This window comes from Dendrobates tinctorius, unplaced genomic scaffold (genome assembly GCF_039654945.1).
Source record: "Dendrobates tinctorius isolate UK_male_01 unplaced genomic scaffold, ASM3965494v1 ptg000103l, whole genome shotgun sequence".
NCBI lineage: Eukaryota > Metazoa > Chordata > Amphibia > Anura > Dendrobatidae > Dendrobates > Dendrobates tinctorius.
Window position 1 is genome coordinate 11,108,058 of NW_027361771.1, and position 23,169 is coordinate 11,131,226.

The 23,169-nt window shown below is 47.4% G+C and overlaps 1 protein-coding gene across 2 annotated transcripts in view; it reads right to left on the minus strand.

The window, feature by feature from the left end:
• Positions 1 to 23,169, minus strand: part of ENGASE (endo-beta-N-acetylglucosaminidase) — a 122,528-nt gene that overhangs the window by 94,333 nt on the left and 5,026 nt on the right. Inside the window, exons 3-6 of one of the 2 annotated variants that reach the window (XM_073588065.1) lie at positions 15,961 to 16,077; positions 1,607 to 1,677; positions 1,273 to 1,474; positions 1,025 to 1,173 (exon numbers count right to left, since the gene is read on the minus strand). In XM_073588065.1, coding sequence (XP_073444166.1) covers positions 1,025 to 1,173; positions 1,273 to 1,474; positions 1,607 to 1,655 — 400 coding nt within the window. In that variant the 5' untranslated portion in view covers positions 1,656 to 1,677; positions 15,961 to 16,077. The remainder of the gene's footprint in view (positions 1 to 1,024; positions 1,174 to 1,272; positions 1,475 to 1,606; positions 1,678 to 15,960; positions 16,078 to 23,169) is intronic. The other variant, XM_073588064.1, reaches the window with a different exon arrangement.

Sequence of the window (23,169 nt, forward strand, 5' to 3'; positions counted from 1 at the left end):
AAATTGAAGCACTGACACTATTGCCCGGTAGTACTGCGTTTAGATATGAGGCAGCTTTGTGGGGACGTTAATGTTTTCACCTTATATCTTTTCACTTAAAGAAATTAATATATATTTTTGATGACACTTCCTTTTTGTGGAGTAATAGAACACAATATCTATTCACATTTATTTTTATGATCGCGCGGTAATAGAAGGGTTTTATCACTAGCAGCAGTGTCTGAATCTTAGCGCTGACATCTTGGGTGTTCCATTTGATAGGAGATCTTCAGTGCGCATGTCTTCCTGGCAGGCTTTACCGGCGCGTCATCCGTGGCGCCTTTCTATGACGTGTGCGGCTCAATGACGTCACCGGGAGTCCCGGGTGAGCTGCACCGCCATCTTGGCGCTTGTTGCTGACGCGAATTCCGGGCCGTGCATCATGGCGACATGCGCCGTTAGTGGGATCTTTTAAAGCGGATGTGAGGTTATATAAAGGAGGCAGGGACAGATTACATCACAGCCCGCCGACGAAGCCTATGCGAAACGCGCGTAGGGGCTACACGTGCGGCACATAAGGCAACCAAGGGTAAGTTTACTTAACTATGACCTGTGTTGTGGTTGTTTTTTTTCCATTTTTAAGTATGCTACTAAGCTGGACTAAGTACTTCTCTTTTTTGGCCACACCCTAAGTGTTTACTTCTGATTTAAATCTAAGCACTGTCACTTTACCGCCTTGTTGTACTGTGTGGCCGCATGTGTTTTTCTGCACCTGTTCCCTCGAGAGAAAAAATTCTGAACAATTGTGACCTTGTATTGTGTTTATATGCAAGGGTGATTTATTGTGTGTAGATTAATAAAAATATTCTATTTTTACTATTTTACTTGTGGATTTTTTAACTCTAATTTTCTTCTTGTATACAAAACTTGAATAATACACTGCAGCTCCCCTCCACCAGCCACCAGGGAAGAATATTGCACAACCTTATTTTCCTGTGCTCAAGGAGCCAATATGGGAATGCAATTTAATGCCAACAAGCCTTACCCAAGACAGAAACACCATGCTTGTGAGCAGTATTTGTCCAACACACAGGTGGAATGGTGAACATCCGATGACTGAAGTACACAAAGATATCAATGTACTGCCAATGGTAGAATACATAGGGGTCCTTAGAGTCAGTGCCCTGAATAAACCTGCAGGACAGACCGAGATTACATAAATTTACTTTCTAATAAAGATTTGCTTGCATGGTGCTTGAAGTCACACAGTAATGGAAAGCCACCCCTACCAACCTGTCCTCCAGATACCCTCCCATCATGTCATGGCAGACCAGAGTCTTCGGTCTCTTGCTATCAATAGGCGGATATCTTTTTTCCAGAGGCGTCACAGCAATATTAAACATATCTTGGCTGGTTGCTTTCCATGATAGCAGTTCTTCCATATTTGAGAAGAAAAAACTGATTGGTTCGGTCGTCACTCTGTCATGATGTCGAGCTACAATTTGAAATAAATACTTATGAGCAGAGGTAAAAGGTGTGTGTGTGCGCGCTTTACTGTGGAACAGGTACTAAGCCATGCAAGTATGTCATTATATAGGAGTTACACTGCAGTAATGCCGCTGCTTACCTGACAATGGAAAAGATTCATATCTGATAACTTCCTTATAAACCTTCATGTCTGGACTAAGATTATTTTATCTAAAAGAAAACATGAGAGAAAATTGTTTAGTATAATAAGAACATATAAGAAGCATTTACACTGTACGATAATCGAAACGCTTGTTTCCCGATAACTAGGCATTGCAGAGAGGCTGTCAATCACCCGAAACAGCAGCAAAACTCCCGTTTGTCTCCTGAAATGATCATCAACTCCTTCACACCCCCCCCCACTAAGCCAGTTGTCACCTCCTGACCAGGCCAAATTTTACAATTCTGACCACTGTCACTTTATGAAGTAATAACTCTGGAACGCTTCAGTGTATCCCACTGATTTTTGTGACAAGTTGTACGTCACGATAGTGGTAAAAATTGTTCAATATGACTTGTGTTTGTGGGGGAGGGGGAAGGATTGAAAATTTGGCAATAATTTGGAAAATATTTAAACTTTACATTTTTTATAACTTTAAGGCCAGTTTAACACGTCCTGATATTTCCGATACCAGATATGTCTGTGTTCCTGAATCCATTTGTCACATCCGTGTGGCATCCGTGTGTAGCATCCATGTGCTGTCCGTGTTTTGAAACAATTTGTTTCAATGTTAACTATATGACTTTTCAAATGCACACAGACGCCATCCATGTGCGGTACGTGTTTACACGGACCCATTGACTTGTATGGGTCTGCGTGATCCGTGCTGTCGCTCAAAAACGGACATGTCAGCATGTTTTGCACACGGACACATGGTCCGTGAAAACACGCTGATGTGCAAATACCCATTCATTTGAATGAGTCTACATGTGTCAGTGTCTCCGGTACGTGAGAAAACTGTCACCACACCTACCAGAGCCACTGACGTGTGAAACCGGCCTAAACCAGAGTCATGTCATACAAAATAGTTAATGATTAACATTTACCACATGTCTACTTTACATCAGCAACACTTTTTAAACAATTTTGATTTTTGTTATTAAGGCCTCTTTCACACATCAGTTTTTCGCCGTCAGGCGCGATCCGGCTTTTTTTTTGTAAAACCGGATCCGGCAAAATGCAATGCCGGATCCAGTTTTTCCCCATTGACTTGCATTAGCGCCGGATAGCATTGCGTTTCATCCGTTTTTGCCGGATCCGGCTACTTGTCTCATTCCGGCGTCTGGAAAAAACGGCTACTGTAACGTTTTTTGTCTCCGGCGAAAAAGCCGGAAGCGCCGGATCCGACGCTTCCAGCTTTTTGCTACAATGAAAGTCTATGGGCGCCGGAATGCGCCGGATCCAGAAAAAGACGGATCAAGCCACCGGATCCGTTTTTTTAAGTCTGCGCATGCTCAGATCCAATTGGCCAGCCCCCAGGAAACAGATATAACCTGCTAGACGGATCCAGCAGAAAAACGGATCCGTTTCTACAGTTCTCCAAAATTTATGCCGGCTCCGTTTTTTCTAAAAATAGCCGGATCCTGCCTGACGGCAAAAAACTGATGTGTGAAAGTAGCCCAAGTTAGAAGTTGATCAGCTATTAATCATTTTTCCAACAAAATTTTTAATTTTTTAAAGGGACCACATCACATTTGAAGTGACTTTGAGGTGCTTAAATTACAGAAAATACTCAAAAGTGACAGCATTAATAAAACTACACCCCTCAAAACCACATCCAAGAAGATTATTACCCTTCAGCTGCTGCCATGATTTAATGCAAAGTGGAAGAAAAAAAAAAAAATTCACTTTAGCCATGATTTTTTTTTTTTTATTTTAACAAGGGTTACAGGAGAAAATGGACCCCAAAATTTATTGTGCAATTTCTCTTAAGTATGCAGATACCTGTGTGTAGAGCAAAACTACTGTTTGGGCACATGGCAGGTCAAGTGAATGGGTCTGCGCACACTGACATGTCCATTTTTTTTTCAAAAGCATGGGCTGCAAAAACGTCTCACACACGTTCACACGCAGGACACCCAAGACATGTCAAACATACCGGCTCCTGGAAATCAGCGGTACTGTTAGCACTGATCACTGATGCTGGCTGCTGGAGGCAGCTCTCATCATTGCCCCCAGTGTGAGCGGTGGCTTGAGGCGACCGCTCAAGTAGAAGAGCAGGGGAAAATGACTCACTGCAGCAAGTGCGAGTCCATGAACTGTGCTGACCTCAGTGAGAACATCACAGTTTTTGAGGCACAGTGCAAAAGCTCAGGAAAGAAGCGCCAAATTGGACTTCATACTTTGCTGGAATGGTTTGAGCGTACCATGTTAAGAGCCCCTGAGGTGCCAGAACTGTAGAATCCCCCATAAGAGACACCACTTTACAAACTACACCTCTCAATGAATTCATCTACTGGTGCAGTGAGCATGTTGAAACATATACCTGACAGAAATATATACCATTGGAAAGTGAAGAATGAATTATATTTTTACCACTAAAAAGTTGTTTTAGCCCCCAAAATTTTTACTTTAAGGGCCAATAGGAAAAAATTTACGTCACAGTTTGTTGCACAGTTTCCTGTAATCGGGAAATACTTTTGAGGCACAGTGCAAAACTCAGAAGGGAAGGAGCGCCATAATGTAGTGCAGATTAGTCTGCAGGTGTCATCACCCACTGGGAGAGCCCCTAAAGTGACAGAACCCCCAATAAGTGACCCCATTTTACAAACTACACCTCTCTCAATGAATTCATATAGAGGTGCAGTGGTCATATTGACACCAAGGGGGTGTCACATAATTTTATACCATTGGGCCGTGAAAAAGAAAAAAAAAAATTACATTTTTACCATCCAAATTTTGTTTTGGCCCCAAATTTCACATTTTCCCACTGGAAATGGCTAAAATTAGCATCAAATCTGTCCCACAATTTTTGCAAAATGTAGAAATACCCCATATGAGGTTGTACAGTACTGCTTAGCCAGTCGGTGAGACACTGGAGGGAAGGAGTGCCATTTGCCTCCTGGAGCGCAGATTTTCCTATAATAGTTTGCGGATTCCATATAAAGAGCCCCAAAGTGCTAGAAATACAGAATACCCCCTTCAAGTGACCCCAATTTGGAAATTATACCTCTTTGGGGATATATTTATAGGTGTAGTTAGGATTGACTCCATGGGTGCTTTCCCAGAAACAAACAGAAGTGGATGCTGCAGAGTGAAAATTGCAAACTGCTGAAGTGACCAATACGTTGTAGTGCCAGTACGCTGTGCCCAGCTCATGCAACTATAAATTAGGCAGGCTCTCATCACTACAGAAATTGTAAACATGTGACCACTAACTGCAGTTTAGGCATACTGTGGGGCTCAGGAGGGAGGATTTCGAAGAGCAGAATTTGCTTTTTTTTTTTGGGGGGGGGGGGGCATTTTGCTTTTCCAGAGCCTTTATACTATAGTCAACGTGGAAGACCACCATGTTTCCATTAACACATGACAATCCTGAGTGGAGACTTGAAAAGTTGAAGCTTTCATTGGGAACATTTTGCATAGCACTTAGGATCACATCTATCCTGTGTTCTACACTGAGCACTTACTTTTAGGGTTTCCATCCAAATCTCTGAGTGACGCGATTCAGATGAAACCCCAAAGGATCCACTCACTATAATGAGGCAGAAGAGCTAGGGTATGTGCACACGTTGCGGATTCATGTGTGGAATTTTCCACGCGGAATCTGCTAGTTTTGGCAGAATCCGCAGGTCAAAAACCGTGCGTTTTTCCTACGGATTTCCTGTGGATTTATTACGGATTTGGCATGCGTTTTTACACCTGCGGATTACGCACAAAGAATTGACATGCTACGGAAAATAAACCGCTGCACGGTGTTTTTTTTTCCCCATAGATTTACATTGTACTGTAAATCACTAGGAAATCTGCAGTGGATCCGCAGCAGAAAATCCGCTGTGGATCCGCAACGTGTGCACATACCCTTACTCCATCTCTCTTCTGTTCAGTGTCTTTTTTTGTTTACAAGAGTGCACAAAACCGTGATGGACCATAGGCAGCCAGACAACATCAACAGTGCCTCCATCTACCTCCTTTCAGGAAATCTGTCGCCAGGGGTTCTATCTGAATCATGTATTTTGGATATTTACATGGAAACATTGGTGTAAGCGCTCAAAATAGAGTGCAGGATAAATGTGTGCAGAGCCTTACTGCGATCTTTGGGAGGCAAAATTAATAAATCAACAGCAGGTGAAGAATTGGTTTTATTTTTTATGATGTTTCTTGTGCGGTATAAGTGATTGGACAACTTTATTCTTCGGGTTGATGCGATTACAGTGATACCAGATTTATATCAGGTTTTTAGGTTTGGCTGCTGTCACACACTTATTTTGAAAAAACTAGTTTATGCATCACCATATTTTGTTAGCTATAATTTTTGCATATTTCAACCGACGCAGTCATGCGAGGGCTTGTTTTTTGCGGAATGGGTTGACATTTTTATTGGTACCATTTTCGGGCAGATGATTTTTTTTAATCGCTTTATATTCTGATTTTTGGGAGGCAGAATGAACAAAAACCAGAAATGGTTTTCTGGGGGTTTTTTTTATGCCGTGCCGCTTATGGTAAAATTAATATGGCAGCTTTATTCTTTGGGTCAGAACGATTACAGCGATACCACATTTATCTAATTTTTTGGTTTTGGCGCTTTTACACACAAAAAAAATAGGTATTAGACCTACCGGTATGATGTTTCCAGGAGTCCATCCTGACAGCACCATGGAGGAAATCCTCCTCCTCCTTACAGCGACAGGAAAAGCACACGAGAGGTTAAAAGGTTCCGTCCCACCCCATCTCCCTCAGTGAATTGACAAGTACCACAGTGTGGATAATGCATGTAAAATTTTTAATGATACAATCAAATTACAGCATATGACATGACCTAACAAAACCTAGTATAACAGGAAGGGAACTACCCGTGCTGTCAGGATGGACTCCTGGAAACATCATTACCGGTAGGTCTAATACCTATTTTCCAGGATGTCCCCCTGACAGCACCATGGAGAGTACCAAAGCACCTCCCCTAGGGTGGGACTACCGCCTGGAGAACCTTTCTCCCAAATGCGGTCTGTTGGCTAGCCAGCACATCAAGCTTGTAGTGCTTGCAAAAAGTATTAAGTCTGGCCCAGGTTGCTGCTGTACAGATCTGAACAACCAAGACGCCCGCCCGTTCGGCCCATGAGGCCGATACTGCCCTTGTAGAGTGGGCCTTTAATCTATCCGGCGGGTTCGCGCCTTCCGCCTGGTAGGCGTCTGAGATTACCGATGTAATCCATCTGGCGATGGTAGCCTTAGAGGCTTTTTTCCCCCTATTCTTAGCCCAAAAGAGGACAAATAGATTTGGGTCAATACGCCAACTATTTGTGGCTTCTAGTTAATAACTGTGCGTCTCACGTCCAGTGAGTGAAGACGCTGCTCTCTCATTACGAGGATTGTCGCAGAAGGATGGCAACACTATCTCATGGTTTATGTTTTGACAAGAGGCTACTTTTGGGATAAATGCCGGGTCTAATCTCAAGATTATACGATCTTCTCTGATCTGGAGATATGGGTCTCTGGTGGACAAGGCCTGGATATCCCCTATTCTTTTGGCCGTGGTAATGGCTACTAGGAAGGCCGTTCTGCGAGTGAGAGTCAAGATGGTCATTTCCTCACTGGGGATCCCTACATAGGAATCTGAGCACCAGGCCAAGGTCCCAAGGCGGGGTGAGCTGCCTAATTGTGGGGCGAAGACGCTGCGTGGCCTTTACGAATCTTACTACCCAGGGATGAGAAGCTAATGGGTAATCAAAGTAGGAGCTTAAGGCCGAAATCTGGACTTTAAAGTGCTGGGCTTAAGACCTTTATTAAACCCTGACTGTAGGAAGTTTAAGATGCTAAAGTTTAAGATGCTAGGTAGGTCAGGGGTACCTGCCACGAGGTCAGACCTGCCACCGTCCAGACAAAATCTCTTCAAAATCTTCCGGTATATTGCGGATGTAACCGGTTTCCTGCTGGCCTGTAGGGTAGATATGACCGGATCTGATAAGCCCTTTGCCTTTAAGATGTTCCTTTCAGGATCCAAGCCGAGAGGTGAAGCCCTGCTGGATGAGGTCTTTCCTCAGAGGTAGTTCGACCGGGCTTCCTACTGCCATATCTCCCAGTAGGGGAAACCAGCTTCACTTTGGCAAGTACGGAACCACCACTATTACTTCTGCGCGGTCCTCGCGGATCTTCCTTAATACCGCCGGTGTGAGCGCTAGTGGCGGAAATGCGTAAGAGAGGGGTTCTTCCCAGGTCTGGCTCAGGGCGTCTACGCCTTCTGGGTGGTCCGTCGGGTTAAGGGAATAAAATCTGGGGACTTTTGGAGTTTCTTCGATTTGCGAACAGGTCTATACTGGGGGTCCCCCAACGTTGACATAGTTGATGAAAAATTTCTTCGTTCAGCTCCCACTCTGTCGGGTAGACCTGTTGTCTGCTTAGGTAATCTGCTACCACATTCTGGGAACCCTCTAGGTGGACTGCTGTTACCGAGAGGACTGTTCTTTCTGCCTAGGAGAATATTCTTCCTGACAGTGCCTGGAGCGGTTGGTGCCTGGGCCCTCCTTGGTGCTTCAAGAATGACACTGCTGTTATGTTGTCGGATAGCACCCAGACGTGTCGATTCTTTAGGATCGGTCGGTTCCGCCGCAGGCCTTCCCAGACCGCGTAGAGCTCCCTGTAGTTGGAGGATCTGTTTCCGATTTCTGCCGGCCATCTTCCCTGGAAGATTTTCCCTTCTACGTGGGCTTCCCATGCCCACGTACTGGCGTCTATGGTGAGTACCACGGATGGAGAGGTTGTCCATAGTATGCCCACCTGGAGATTTCTGGTTCGTGTCCACCATCGTAGTGATTCCCTCACTAGTCGTGACAGCCTAATGGGTCTGTCGAGTGAGACCTGACTCCCGTCCCATACTGCCATGCTCTGCTTTTGTAACGGTCTCGAGTGGGACTGGGCCCATCTGACATATTATTATTATTATTAATAATAATAATAATCTTTATTTTTATATAGCGCTAACATATTCCGCAGCGCTTTACAGTTTGCATACATTTTCATCACTGTCCCCGATGAGGCTCACAATCTAAATTCCCTATCAGTATGTCTTTGGAGTGTGGGAGGAGAACATACAAACTCCTTGCAGATGTTGTCCTTGGTGGGATTCGAACCCAAGACCCCAGCCACCGTGCCACCGTGCTGCCCATAAGGAATGCAGGCCGTCCTTAAGCCCAGAACTTCCAATGCCTCTATTATGGAGGAGCGATGCGATAAGAGGTCCCTGGCTCTGTCCAGAATGGTCTTCTGCCTGCGCTTTGGTAGCAGGGATATCCTGTCTTGTGAGTCTAAGAGAACTCCAAGGAAGATCTTCCTGCACTCTGGTATGAGGTCTGATTTTTTCCAGTTGATCACCCAGCCGAGGAACTCCATTAGAGTTGTTGCTTGGTCCCTGTCTCGGATGAGCGCTTCATCGGATACTGCCACCAGGAGGAAGTCGTCCAGGTACGGGATGACGACGATCCCCTGACTTCTCAGGAAGGCCACTACCTCCGCTACCAGCTTTGTGAAGATTCGGGAGGCCGAAGCCAGCCCGAATGGAAGGCATTGGAACTGGAAGTGGCAGGTCCGGGTTGGTAATTTGACCGCAAATCTTAACAGACTCTGGGATGAAGGATGGATAGGGACCTGATAGTACGCACTTTTCAGGTCGAGGGTGCACATGACAGCGTCCCTGTCTATTAACTGTATTGCGGATCGAATAGATTCCATCCGGAACCTCTTGTACCTTACCCAGGTATTTAGGGGCTTTAAATTTATAATAGTCTGGACCTCGCCGGATGGCTTTGCAATGGAGAACAGGGAGGAGTGGTGTCCCTTTCTCCTTTCTGTCAGAGGAACTGGTACTATAACCTCCGATCTGATCATGTCCTGTATGTCTGCCCACATTGCTGAGTCCGCCGGGACTACAGTGGGGGTAATATCTGTCGGGGGAGGAGAATAGAGCTCTATACTGTAGCCCTCCGTGATGGTTCTGAGGACCCACTGGTTCTGGGTAATTCGGGACCAATTTGTTGAGAAGTGGCAAAGTCTTCCCCCAATACTTATGGCGTCATTGCCTCCTAGACCTGGAGGTTGACGGAAAAAGGGGTGCTTTGTTTCTCCCACCTTGGCCCTGTGAGCTTCTGTATGAGCTTCTACTGGATCTGACCTGGGCCCTAGAGTCGGTCTGTCTCCTATAGAAGGGGCCTCTCAGGTTTTTCTTCTGGGAACCCTTTATTTTTGTCGGACACCAGCTCTAAAATATTATCTAGGGCTGGTCCGAATACTCTTAAACCTGAGAAGGGAAGGGAGCAGAGCTTCGCTTTAGAAACGTTATCTCCTGACCAAGATTTAAGCCAGACTGCTCTGCGGGCCGCATTAGAAAGGGAGCCGTTTCTGGCCGCAAATCTTACTGATTCAGCCGAAGTGTCCGATAGAAATGCCGTGGCCGACTTCATGAGGGGAAGGAAAGCTAGGATCTCGGACCTAGGAGTCTTATTGGTCAGGTGTTCCTCCAACTGCCCCATCCACAAAAACATAGATCTGGCCACCGAGGTGGCTGCTATGTTAGCCCCGATAAGGGCCGCCGAGGTCTCCCAAGTTCTTTTTAATAAAACATCCGCCTTCCTGTCCATCGGGTCCCGGAGACTTGATGAATCCTCGAACGGGATGGCAGTCTTTTTGGTGACCTTGTCTACGGGAACGTCGATCTTCGGTACTTCCTCCCATGATCATGTTTCCTCGGGATCGAACGGCAGTCGACTTTTAAAGTCCCGGGATAGCACCAGTCGTCTCTCCACCTCCTTCCACTCCTCGCGGACCATCGTCTTGATGTATTCACTTATGGGGAACACTATCTATGTTCGAGACACGAGTCCTCCAAACATCAGGTCTTGTCTTGATTGTGGTTTCGGAACTTCCTCCATCTGCATGGTGTTCCTCACCGCCTGGACCAAATCGTCCGTGTCCTCTAGTCTAAACAGGTATTTCCTGCCCTGATCTTTCCTGTCCGCCGGGATCTCTCCTTCCTCCTCTGGATCCGAGTCCCGGAAGCCCGACCCCTCGGAGCTTGGTTCGGATAACTCAGCCTCCCACCTTGGACGCTTTCGGCTTGGCCCTGGACTGGGGGACCGCCGCTGTGCAAGGCTGACTCTGGAGGCCTGGACTTCCTCCCGTATCAGAGATCTCATCTCGGATAGGAGGGACGACTGCTGATCTCCTATCACAATTGACGTGCAGGGCCCGCAGAGGGTTTTGGCATAGGTGTCTGGCAGCTTTACCCTGCATACTGGGCATCTGACCAACTTAGATGTGGCCTTGGCTGGATCTTTGGCCGCTGACAGGGGGGGGGGGGCTGCTGGGGTTCCCTTATCCTATGATAGAGGATAGGGTAGTCAGGATCTTGCCCTGGGCTGCGGAGGGAGGTATGGGGAGGGTGATTTGCGCTCAGCGCACTTACCCCTCCATTCGTCTGATTGGCATCCATGCTGTCGCGCTTCCAGAGAGACGCCAGGCTCCTGGAGCGCGCGCCGAGATTCAAACCCAGTGCATGACGTCACCGGAAGTGACGCGGATCCTCACGCGATAGACCGGGAATCACTCTGGCCACTTTCTCCTACCTGGACACAGCCCCGCCTCTTCCTGATGCCGGAGCCCGCCCGACCAGCTGCCTGCGGGGGACCGGCCTTCGCCACCAGGGCGGCCAAGCTTGGAGCCGAGAGCCTCCCACCGGGAGGAGCGGCTCCTGCCAGGAGCAACATCCTGCTCCTGGCCTTTGGAGCCGAGGGACTCCCCACCGGAGAGTATCGGCCCTGGGCGTCTTCACAGGGGGAAGGATTGGACTGGCCGCCCGATCCCCCTGAGCCCGGTAAGCACTGCTGCGCTTCCTCTCGCGTATCCCTCCATGCAGGGACAGGAAAAACACTGCGGGAGATGGGGTGGGACGAAACCTTTTAACCTCTCGTGTGCTTTTCCTGTCTCTGTAAGGATGAGGAGGATGTCCTCCATGGTGCTGTCAGGGGGACATCCTGGAAAACTTTTTATAGAAAAATGTAATTGTTTTTGCATTGCGGTATTTTAAGAGCTATATATTTTGAAATGTGTTATATTCCACTTTTTGTTCGGCGACATGATGATAAAGCATTTTTTGCCTAGTTTGTTTTTTTTTTATTTTTCACGGTGTTCATTAGTGGACAGTTTAAACGCGAGTTCACACTAGAAGTTTTTTCAGCATTTTTTTTCTGCAGCACAACCTAAGCTCTTGGCATGAAAGAAGCTGCAGAAGGGGAGAAAAAAAAAAAAAAAAATAGCATAACTTGCTTGGTTTTTCTTGTTTTTGTTTGCTGTGATTTTGGCATGATATATTTGTCTCTTGTGCATGCTGATAACGTTTAGTGATGAAAAAAAAAAAAAAAGTCCTATTCTATGGAATCAAGTTTTGGCATAAAAAAAAAAAAAAAAACAAACAACTGCAGCAAAACCTAATGCCTGTGCTTTTTGGTGCCTTTTTTCAACACCCATTCATTTTAGTGGGTGACAGCTGAAAGAGGTGACATGCTCCATTGTGCAAAAAAACAAAACAAACAAAAAAAACCTGATGACAAAAAAAAAAAAAAAAACCAAGGCGTGCGCATGAGATTTCTGAAACCTCAGACTTTGCTGGTACTGTAAAACGCAGCAGAAAATTTGCGTAAAACAAAAAAAAAAATGCTGCAAACATGCCTAGTGTGAACTTAGCCTTATAGGTCAGGTCATGCCGGACGAGGGTTAAAGTGCCGGAAGCGGTGCAGGCAATGCAGTATACATACACATCATGGATCGATAGATATAAATATTCCCGACCATGACGTACCGTATTTTCCGCTTTGTAAGACGCACTTTTTTCCCCCAAAATTGAGGGGAAAAAGGGGGTGCGTCTTACAAAGAGGATATACATTTGCGCTGCCACTGAGGGTACTTGCCGCGGCACTCTGTGCCCTGATGCTGCCGCTGCGCTGTCCGCCACCGCCGCGCTCCTGTCCCCCGGTGGTTTCTTCCGCCCCACCGCCGCCGCCGCGCTCTGTCCCGTTCAGCGTGGGGGGGTCTCTGTCGCTCCATGCCTGCTTTCTTCCTGGAAAATGGCCGCCGCGCATGCGCAGACGGACATCTCGGCACTGAAATCTCGGGAGATGAGATTTCAGCGCTGAAATCTCATCTCCCGAGATTTCAGTGCCGAGATGTCCGTCTGCGCATGCGCGGCGGCCATTTTACAGGAAGAAAGCAGGCATGGAGCGACAGAGACCCCCCCACGCTGAACGGGACAGAGCGCGGCGGTGGGGCGGAAGAAACCACCGGGGGACAGGAGCGCGGCGGTGGCGGACAGCGCAGCGGCAGCATCAGGGCACAGAGTGCCGCGGCAAGTACCCTCAGAACGGGACAGAGCGCGGCGATGGCGGCAAACACCGGGGGGACAGAGCGCGGTGGTGGCGGTAAGAACCGGGGGAGAGCGCGGCGGTGGTGGCAAGCAGGCACCGGGGGACAGCGTGGCGGTGGTGGCAAGCACTGGGGGACAGAGTGCGGCGGTGGTGGCAAGCAGGCACCGGGGGACAGAGCGTGGCGGTGGTGGCAAGCATCAGGGGACAGAGGGCGGCGGCAGTAACAGACACCGGCAGCGGCACGCTGCACATCAAAACACCCCCTCATCCCAGCAGCAATGTTCCACTCCGGCCTCCTCCATCACCACCCCTGGAAAGCAATAAGACGCATGGATTATAAGATGCACCACCATTTTATTAAAAATAAAGTTTTTTTCCTATTTTTCGCCTCAAAATTTGGGGTGCGTCTTATAATCCGGAGCGTCTTATAAAGCGAAAAATACGGTATACGGTATACATTTATTATGTACATATATTTTCCAGTTGTCAGTTAGAAACTACTGCACTAAGCACGAGGAGTCCGTGTTTCACCCGTAATGCTGAGAAAGCCTGTTGACTAGAGACGAGTGAATATGTTCATAGAACAATCGCCAAACATAAATTCGGAACAAATATGGTACATTCGGGTTTGTGATCTGTAACACTAGCATTTTTCTTAAAATTGGAAAAAGTCAGTAACATTCGGTAAAAGATACGCTGTGATTTTATTGTCTGTGTCTGACAGGTAAGAATAGATATATACACAGAGATATAGATGTCAGTGATATTTATATATATTCTATCTCTGGCAAAATTTAAGAGATCATTGCACAGTTTTATAAAAATCAGCTTCTCTACGTGTCTGGCAGCCATTCCATTCCAGTGTCAGTTGAATTCCATCCAGAGTACACCTCATTCTACTTAATGTGCTTCTGATTAGGCGATCATCTGAACCAAATCTTATTTAACGAAGGAAAGTATAAAAAACCATGCTGTGGTGTTCACAATCCTCTTGCAATAGGATAAGCTTTAAAAAGAATGTCTACTATTTCTCATCATTAATTTTTTCAATTTTTTTTCATCCCAAAAGTAATAGGAATGAAAAAATAACCTTTAACCATGCCAAAGGAGTTGAAAAGTCTTGAGTGAGGAAAAGAAGGGCTCAATTCTGGCTTTACTAGCAGAGGGATACAGTGAGCGTCATGTTGCCTCCATCCTTAAAATTTCTAAGACGGCAGTCCATTACAACGAGGTCAAGCAGCAGACATTGGGGACAACAAAGCTACAGACTGGCAGAGGGCAAAAACAACTCTCCACTGTCTGGGATGGCCATCATCTTATTCGAATGTCACTCAGCAACTGCAGGATGACATCAAGTGACCTACAAAAGAAATGGCAGCTGGGGTGAAGTGCACAGCAAGAATAGTTCGTAACAGGCTCTTAGGGTATGTGCACACGCTGCGGATTCCGCTGCGTTTCCGTAGCGTTCTTGGCCGCTGCGGACCCGCAGCAGTTTTAGCTGCGGTGTACAGTACCATTCAAATGTATGGTAAAAAAAAAAACGCTGTGTAGACATTGCGGAAAAATCCGCGCGGATTTGCTGCGGTTTTGAAACCGCAGAAAGAAGTGACATGTCAATTCTTTCTGCGGAATCCGCAGCGGGTTCCTATCTCCACCATTGTGGAGATGGTGAATCCGCAGTCAAAACCGCAGATAATCCGCAGGTCTTTTGACCTGCGGTTTATCTGCGTTTTTTTGCAAAATCCGTGCGGATTAATCCGCAGTGGATTCCGCAGCGTCTGCACACACCCTTAGAGGCAGGGCTCAAGTCATGTAATGGTAGAAAAAAGCATATCATCAATGAGAAGCAAAGAAGAGCCAGGCTGAAGTTTGCCAAAGACCATAAGGATTGGACCATAGAGGACTGGAGTAAGGTAATCTTCTCTGATGAGTCTAATTTTCAGTTTTGCCCAACACCTGGTTGTCTAATGGTTAGATGGAGACCTGGAGAGGCGTACAAGTCACAGTGTCTTGCACCCACTGTGAAATTTGGTGGAGGATCGGTGATGATCTGGGGATGCTTCAGCAAGGCTGGAGTTGGGCAGATTAATCTTTGCAAAGGACATATGAATCAAGCCGCATACAAGGTTATCCTGGAAAAACAGTCGATTTCTTCTGCTCAGGCAATGTTCCCCAACTCTGAGGACTGGTTTTTCCAGCAGGACAATGCGCCATGCCACACAGCTAGGACAATCAATGTGTGGATGAAGGACCACCACATCAAATCCCTGTCATATCCTGCCCAATCTCCAGACCTAAACCCCATTGAAAACTTCTGGAATGTAATCAAGAGGAAGATGGATTGTCATGAGCCATCAAACAAAGAAGAGCTGCTTAAGTTTTTGTACCATGAGTGGCATAAAGTCACCCAAAAGCAGTGTTAAAGACTGGTGGAAAGCATGCCAAGACGCATGAAATCTGTGATCAAAAATCATGGTTATTCCACAAAATATTGATTTCTGAACTCTTCCTGAGTAAAACATTAGTATTGTTGTTTCTTAGCATTATTTGGGGGGTCTGCAAGCACTGCATTTTTTTTTGTTATTTTGACCATTTCTCATTTTCTGACAATAAATACAAAATTTAGTGCTTGGAAATTCGCAGACATGTTGTCAGTAGTCGATAGAATAAAAGAGCAATTTACATTTTACTCAGAAATATATCTACAAAAAGAGAAAAATCAGACAAACTGAAAATTTTGCAGTGGTCTCTTATTTTTTGCCAGAGCTGTATATATTCTATGTGTATATATCTATTCTAACCTGTCAGTGTGATTTTACTGTATGCGGCACATGAATTGCTGGCTTTTCAAAGGGCATCAGTGTGTAAAAATCAGACAGCACTCACATGGTCCGAATGCTGAGCGATTTCTTTCACGCACCCATAGTCTTGCATTGGTGAATCTCAACCGAGTCTCGATGACAATTGTGGCATGCTGCGATTTTACATGAACGCTGAATACGGCTGAGAAAATAAACACTGATGTGAGCTTCCCCAAACCGTAGATTAACACTACGCCAAACGCCATGCAATGTTTTCTTGCATAGCACTCACCTGTATTCTACGGTAGTGTGACGCCGGCTTTCATCAGTAGCTCCTGCGCTGTAAATAAATAACTTAAAAAAATGGCATGAGGTCCCCATCCCATTTGTACATCCAGATTTGCTACAGCAGACAGCTGGGGACTGGTATTCTCAGGCTGGTAAGGGGCCATGGATATTGGCCCCCCAGCCTAAAAATAGCAGCCTGCAGCTGCCCAAAAAAGGCACATCTATTAGATGCACCAATTCTGGTGCTTTGCCCAGTTCTTCCCGCTTGCCCTGTAGCGGTGGCAAGTGAGGTTCATATTTGTGGGGTTGATGTCACCCTTGTGACATCAAGCCCGTGGATTAGTAATGGAAAAGCGCCTATAAGACACCTATCCATTGCTAATCCTATAGTTGCATGGTAAATAAAGACACAGCCAGAATAAAGTCCTTTATTAGAAATAAGACTAAACAGTCTTCCATTTTGTTTAAAAATAAACACAGCTATACTCACCTAACGCCTAATCCCACCGAGGCCCTAATTTTCTTGTAATAAAAATAAAATTAGAAAAAACAACAATATCCCTCACCTGTTGGTCGTTCTAGCTAACGCCGTAATCCATGTCTTGGGGATAAACAGTTTTCAACCTGTGAGCGCAGCCTCAGTGCCTAGCGGTGACATCATATATCTTACCTCCGATCACTGAGGCTGCATTCACAGCAGGGTTGAACTGCCGTGACCTCAGCACGAGAGGAAAAAGTCAGTGATGAGGTCACCGCATTTCAAACTCAGTGACTTCACCGCAGATCACGATAAGAAATTCTCACGGTGATCTGCTGTGAAGCCACTGAGTTTGAACTGCGGTGAATTCAGTGACTTTTTCCCACGGTGCTAGCGGGGATCTCACCACTATCACAGCAGTTCAGCCTGGCTGGGAACGCAGTCTCACTGACCGGTCGTAACCTCGATGACGTCACCGCCGATCACTTAGCAGCGACTCAATCCCCAGTGGTTCTCAGCCTGGACAGTCGCAACTTGGCACCATCCAGGTTGAAAACTATTAATCCCCCAGACATAGATTACGGCGTGGGACAGAACGACAGACAGGTATGGTATATTGCTTTTTTATTTCAGTTTTATTACAGGAGAACTAGGGTTTCGGTGGGATTAGGTGCTAGGTGAGTATAACTGTTAGTTTTCCATTTTATTTAAAAATAACAGTGTTTAGTCTTATTTCTAAAAATGGACTTTATTCTGTTTGTGTCTTTATTTACCATGCAACAATAGGATTAGTAATGGATAGGTGTCTTACAGACCCCTCTCATTTACTAAGCCATGGGCTTGATGTCACCTGACAATACAAAGGCGACATTAACCCCAAAAATATGAACCTCACTTGCCAGTTGCCACCGCTACAGGGCAAGTGGGAAAAGCCGGGGAAAGTGCCAGAATTGCCGTATCTAATAGATGTGCCTTTTCTCAGCGGCTGCAAGACTGGTTGTCAGATTGAAGGTTGGGGGGGGGAATGCCGTTTTTTTTTTTAATTAATTTAAATAATTCAAAATACGGCATGGGAACCCCTCTATTCTTCATAACCAACCTTGCTGAAGCTGACAGCTGTGGACTGCAGCCCCCTGCTGTGAATTTTGCCTGGCTGGTTATCAAAAATATAGGGGAACTCCAGCTCTCGCTGTTATTAGCGGCAGCAGGTGTCGGATGATGGGAGCTGTAGTCCCATCAGCTGACACCAGTGACTGGAGGAAAACTATACCTCCGATCACAGCTGAGCTCTTAGGTTAGTTTCACATTTGCGTTTAAGGCCGCAGCGGTGGCCTGTGCACGGCCGCCGCTAAGCCCCGCCCCCTGCCGTGCCTCCGCCAGTAGCTCCGCCTACGGGCGCGGGGACGCAGGCCGTGAGCAGGTATGCGCTTGGCGGCGCAGCGTCAAAAGGACGCATGCGCCGCCAAACGCATACCTGCGCACGGCCTGCATCCCCAGTGCTAAAGATAGGGGACGCAGGACGCATGCAGCGTCACGCGCCCGTAGGCGAAGCTACTGGCGGAGGCACGGCAGGGGGCGGGGCTTAGCGGCGGCCGTGCGCAGGCCGTCGCTGCGGCCTTAAACGCAAATGTGAAACTAGCCTAACGCTGGTCTTCTGACAGCCTAGGAACCGTGCCTCACTGACCGGCGGGGATGATTTCACCGCGCCGATTTATCCCACGCTGTCACATAGTGTGGGAAATACCGGCTTTTGTGCTGTGTATGTTGGGCTATTTAATTGACAATTAAATCGGTGAATATTGCAAATGAGCCGCACCAAACATTGAAATATTCGCTCATCTCTACTCATGACCAATCTAATCCACCACATGTATGCATTTGCTTTTGTTTTTTCTAGAACTAAAGCCAGGATCACTTGTCCAACATTCGTATTCTGAATGCAGAATGCAATGTCCAGATTGGCTGTTGGTCTCCTGACCCAAACTCAACATCCTCATATATGCCTATGAGATTTTGTCACAAGACACGTAGCCGGCCTGCACATTGAAGTTTGTACTCGTCGGATGTGTGAAACCACCCTAAAGGTATGCGCACACGTTGCGGATTACCCTGCGTATTTTTCCGCGCGGATTTTGCTAAGGCTATGTGCACACTCTGCGGATTCTGCTGCGGATTTGGCCGCTGCAGATCCGCAGCAGTTCTGCAGACAGTGTACAGTATAATGTAAGTCTATGTGATTTACATTGCGCTGTCCACATGCTGCGGATTTTCAACTGCGGAAAAGCTGCGGTTTTGAAGCCGCAGAAAGAATTGACATGTCAATTCTTTCTGCGCATTCCGCTGCAGTTTGCCACCTATTCCATTGTCCAGGTGTCAAACCGCAGGGAAAAACCGCAGGCCAATCAGCAGGTCATTTTACCTGCGTTTCCGCAGATACAAATCCGCAGACCAATCCGCAGCGTGTGCACATAGCCTAAATCTGCAGGTAACATAACCTGCGTTTTACCTGCGGATTTAGTGCAGATTTACTGTGGGTTTTCTGCAGTTTTTGTGTGGATTTCACCTGCGGATTCCTATAATGGAGCAGGTGTAAAAACGCAGCGGAATCCACCCAAAGAATTGACATGCTGCGGATTTGAAGCTGCAGCAAATCTACGTGGAAAAATCCGCAGCATGTGCACAGCGTTTTTCATTTTGCATTAACTCTTATGGTACTGTACACTGCATGAGAATCGGCTGCAGATCCGCATGGCCAAATCTGCGGATCGATGGTTTTGACAACTAGCATTTTTTTTTAAGGCATCATTTTTAGTAGTGGTTTCCTGAATTTTTTTTTTTAACTGGCTTCAACAATAAAGAAACGGCAAAGATTTTTTTTTTTTTTAAAGGGACCGACAGGACAGAATGACTGTTCAAACGAAATACAGGCCCTTGGTAAGTCATAGCAGGGCCAAACATTTAAAACATCTCTCCACCTGCTTGGCTTCCATCTATCTCCACCCTTCTCTTGTCAGCGCTGTCAATCAAAGAAGAGAGGGGGGTAGTATGGAGGGAAAACAAGCAGGTGGGAAGGTGCATATAAATGATTGGCCTCGCCGTGAAGTACTGACTGGCCGGACTTAGGCAGGTTTCACATTTGCGCTTTGTAGCGCAACGACGGCCTGCGCACGGCCGCCGCTAAGCCCCGCCCCCTGCCCGCCCCATCCGGTCATCACCGCCTACGCGCTTGCGATCTGCGCACCCTATCTTTAGCATAGGGTGCGCTGGCCGTGCGCTAGCAGGATTTTGCCGTGCGCTGCGCACTTTTGAAGGTGCACCCGTGTGCGCCGAACGTAGCATGTTGCATTTCGGCGCGCATGGCGCACCTTCAAAAGTGCGCAGCGCACGGCAAAATCCTGCTAGCGCACGGCCAGCGCACGATCTGCTAAAGATAGGGTGCGCAGATCGCAAGCGCCCATGTGCGCTAGTAGGCGGCGATGACCGGATGGGGCGGGCAGGGAGCTGGCAGGGGGCGGGGCTTAGCGGCAGCCGTGCGCAGGCCGTCGCTGCGCTATAAAGCGCAAATGTGAAACCGGCCTTAGTTTGTACAGTCATTCTACGCTGATACAGTTCTTTAAAATGATCCTGTCAGCACAGAACGACTGTTCAAACCAAGCACAGGCACTCGGTGCATCGTGGTGTGGCAAAAAGGCTCAAACAGACATTATGGCAGATGCTGACCGTCCTTTGAGCCTTCCCATTCACTTTTATTACAAACTATAGGGTTTCTTCCGAGCCGAAGCCGCCATAAGAACGGACTGGTCGTTTCTTTTAACCACTTGGCATCTTTTGAAGATGCTGAAAAGCCTGAACCCAAGGCTGGCAAGTGGTTCTTAGGCCTCTTTCACACATCAGGTTTTCGCCTTCAGGCGCGATCCGGCGCTTTTGACAGAAACCGGATCCGGCGAAATGCAATGCCGGATCCGGTTTCCCCCCCATTGACTTGCATTTGCGCCGGATCGCGCCGGATGGCCATGCGTTTCATCCGGTTTTCGCCGGATCCGGCAATGTGTCGCAATGTGTCGCGATCCGGCGTCTGGAAAAAACGTCTACTGTAACGTTTTTTGTCTCCGGCGAAAAAGCCGGACACGCCGGATCCGGCGCGTCCGGCTTTTTCACACAATGAAAGCCTATGAGCGCCGCAATGCGCCGGATCCGGCGAAAGCCTGATCCGGCGGCCGGATCCGGTTTTTTGGTCTGAGCATGCTCAGTAGCTCTGCCCACAAGACATATATAAAAGCAAGACAGTGGGACCCACAGCCACACCCAACATGCCACCCAAGACAGCAACCAGGCGCAGGAGAAGGCAGGAGACATCTGCAGCAGCACCATCAGCACCACCCCAATTGGAGCAGCATGCTGAACAACGGGAGGGGAGTCCAGCAGCAGATGAGAGACGGTAATTATCAAATCCCCCATTCCTCCAAACTAGGGCTATTGAATATCAAGATATTCATTGGCCCTTTGTTTCTCTTTATTCAACAGCCGCCCAATAGATGCAGCAGCAGCAGCAATGGCAGCAGCTGTAACACCACCCACAGGCATGGAGTGTGGCCACCAGGAAGACAGCACATCATCTTCTGGGAGCCCTCCCTCGCATCGTCAGCGTTTGACGGTAAGTTTTTATTTCCAAAATCCATCTTCTCTGTAATATATGTCTATTCATGGCCTTTTATTTCAAAACAGGAATCACAAGATGAAGAGGAGCTCCCAGAAGAAGGAAGGGGTGGACAGACACCTGGAGTGGGCTCACAATTGGTAAGTTTTTTGCATCAAACGCAGAAACACAACATCACACTACACACAACACATAGAAAACAATGTTCTGCAGACCACACACAGCAAACAAATGCCTACATCCAAAGACATAACTTTTTTTGTTTTCTTCTCTAGTCTTCCCAATCTGGTGCTTGGCCAAGAGGTGCTCGCAGTGCCTCCCAGGGTCGTCGGCGACAGCAACGCGGCGGTCACCAGCGTGTAAGTATAAATATTTTTGCTTTGTTTTTTTGCACTTTTTATTTCATTTCTTTTGTGGAGGCTAATTATGTTATTTTTGTCTTTTTCTTTAACAGCCTTCACAGCGTGCTCCCGACTCTGACGTTGAGGATGGAGGGATTGATGTGGACCGCCTCATCGATCTCGTCAGAGAAAGGGAGCCGCTCTGGAATATGGCTGACCGCCGCCACGCTGACCTGATCGTTACCCGACGACTCTGGGAGGAAATCTGTTCGCTCCTTGTGGGCCGCTGGGAGGACCTCGATGTTCGGGCCCAGATTACAGAGCGTAAGTATATACAGTACCGGTTGCTTGATTTAAACCAGTGTTTCCCGAACTCCAGTCCTCGTGGTCCCCACGGATCATGTGTTCAGGATTTCTATTTACTATGGAAATCCTGAAAACATGACCCCTGGGGACCATGAGGACTGGAGTTTGGGAAACACTGATGTTGTATACTAACCACTCCTTTCTCGTTTCAGGGAACAGAATTGTGAATCGGTGGCGGTCTGTGAGAGATCGTTTCAAGAAGGAGTTCAATAAAGAGATGCGGGCCCCGAGTGGATCTGGAGGACGCAGGAGCAAGTACAAGTACGCAGAAGCCCTGTCGTTCCTCCGGGAAACAATGGTCACCAGAAGGTAAATATTACACACCACATGTGAAAAAAAATGTTAGATGTAAAAAATTTTTTCAGCCAGGGCCATACCATGTCAGTATTTTAATTGTTTTTTTTTCTCTTTATTCCACAGCACGGTGAGCAGCACTCGGGAGCCGGCACGATTGGACCCTTCTGAGGCGATCCCTGAGGAGACCGGCACCGAGGGACACTTCGACCGCCCCGGTACATCTGCACCTTCCCAGCCTTCCAACACATTCGACCCATCTGTCCCATCCACCAGCACAGGAGCATCGTGGCCGCCTACATTACATGAAGCTGCTGGTGAGGAGATCGCTTTCCCTTTACCCCACCCTTCTGCCCCTGCCACCTCTAGTACACCTGCGGGTACTGGGCGGCAGCGGCAGAGGGGTCAGGAAAAGACTTATGCGCCAGAGTTCTTGCATCTGAATGCATCTTTCCAGAACTGTCTAAAAGTCTTGTCAGAGCAAATCTCCGCAGGCTATCAGCAGATCAACTCCAGCATTCTGGAGGTGAAGACACTTCTGCAAACCATGCATTCAGAAGCAAGATCTTCGCCAAACCACACCTTTTTCAGGTCTGTTGTGGAGCGCATGGAAACGCTCTCTCCTGCCCAGCAGATGCATGTAATGCATTCATGCCACGCTGCTCTCCAGCAAGTTACCTCCCAACCTCCTCCTCCTCCTCCTCCCACCACAGTAGTTCCTCCACCTGCACCCCCTCCAGCCACTTTCCATCCTCCCCCTCCTATTACATCTACACCCCCTCCAGCCACTTTCCATCCTCCCCCTCCTATTACATCTACACCCCCTCCAGCCACTTTCCATCCTCCCCCTCCTATTACATACCATCCACC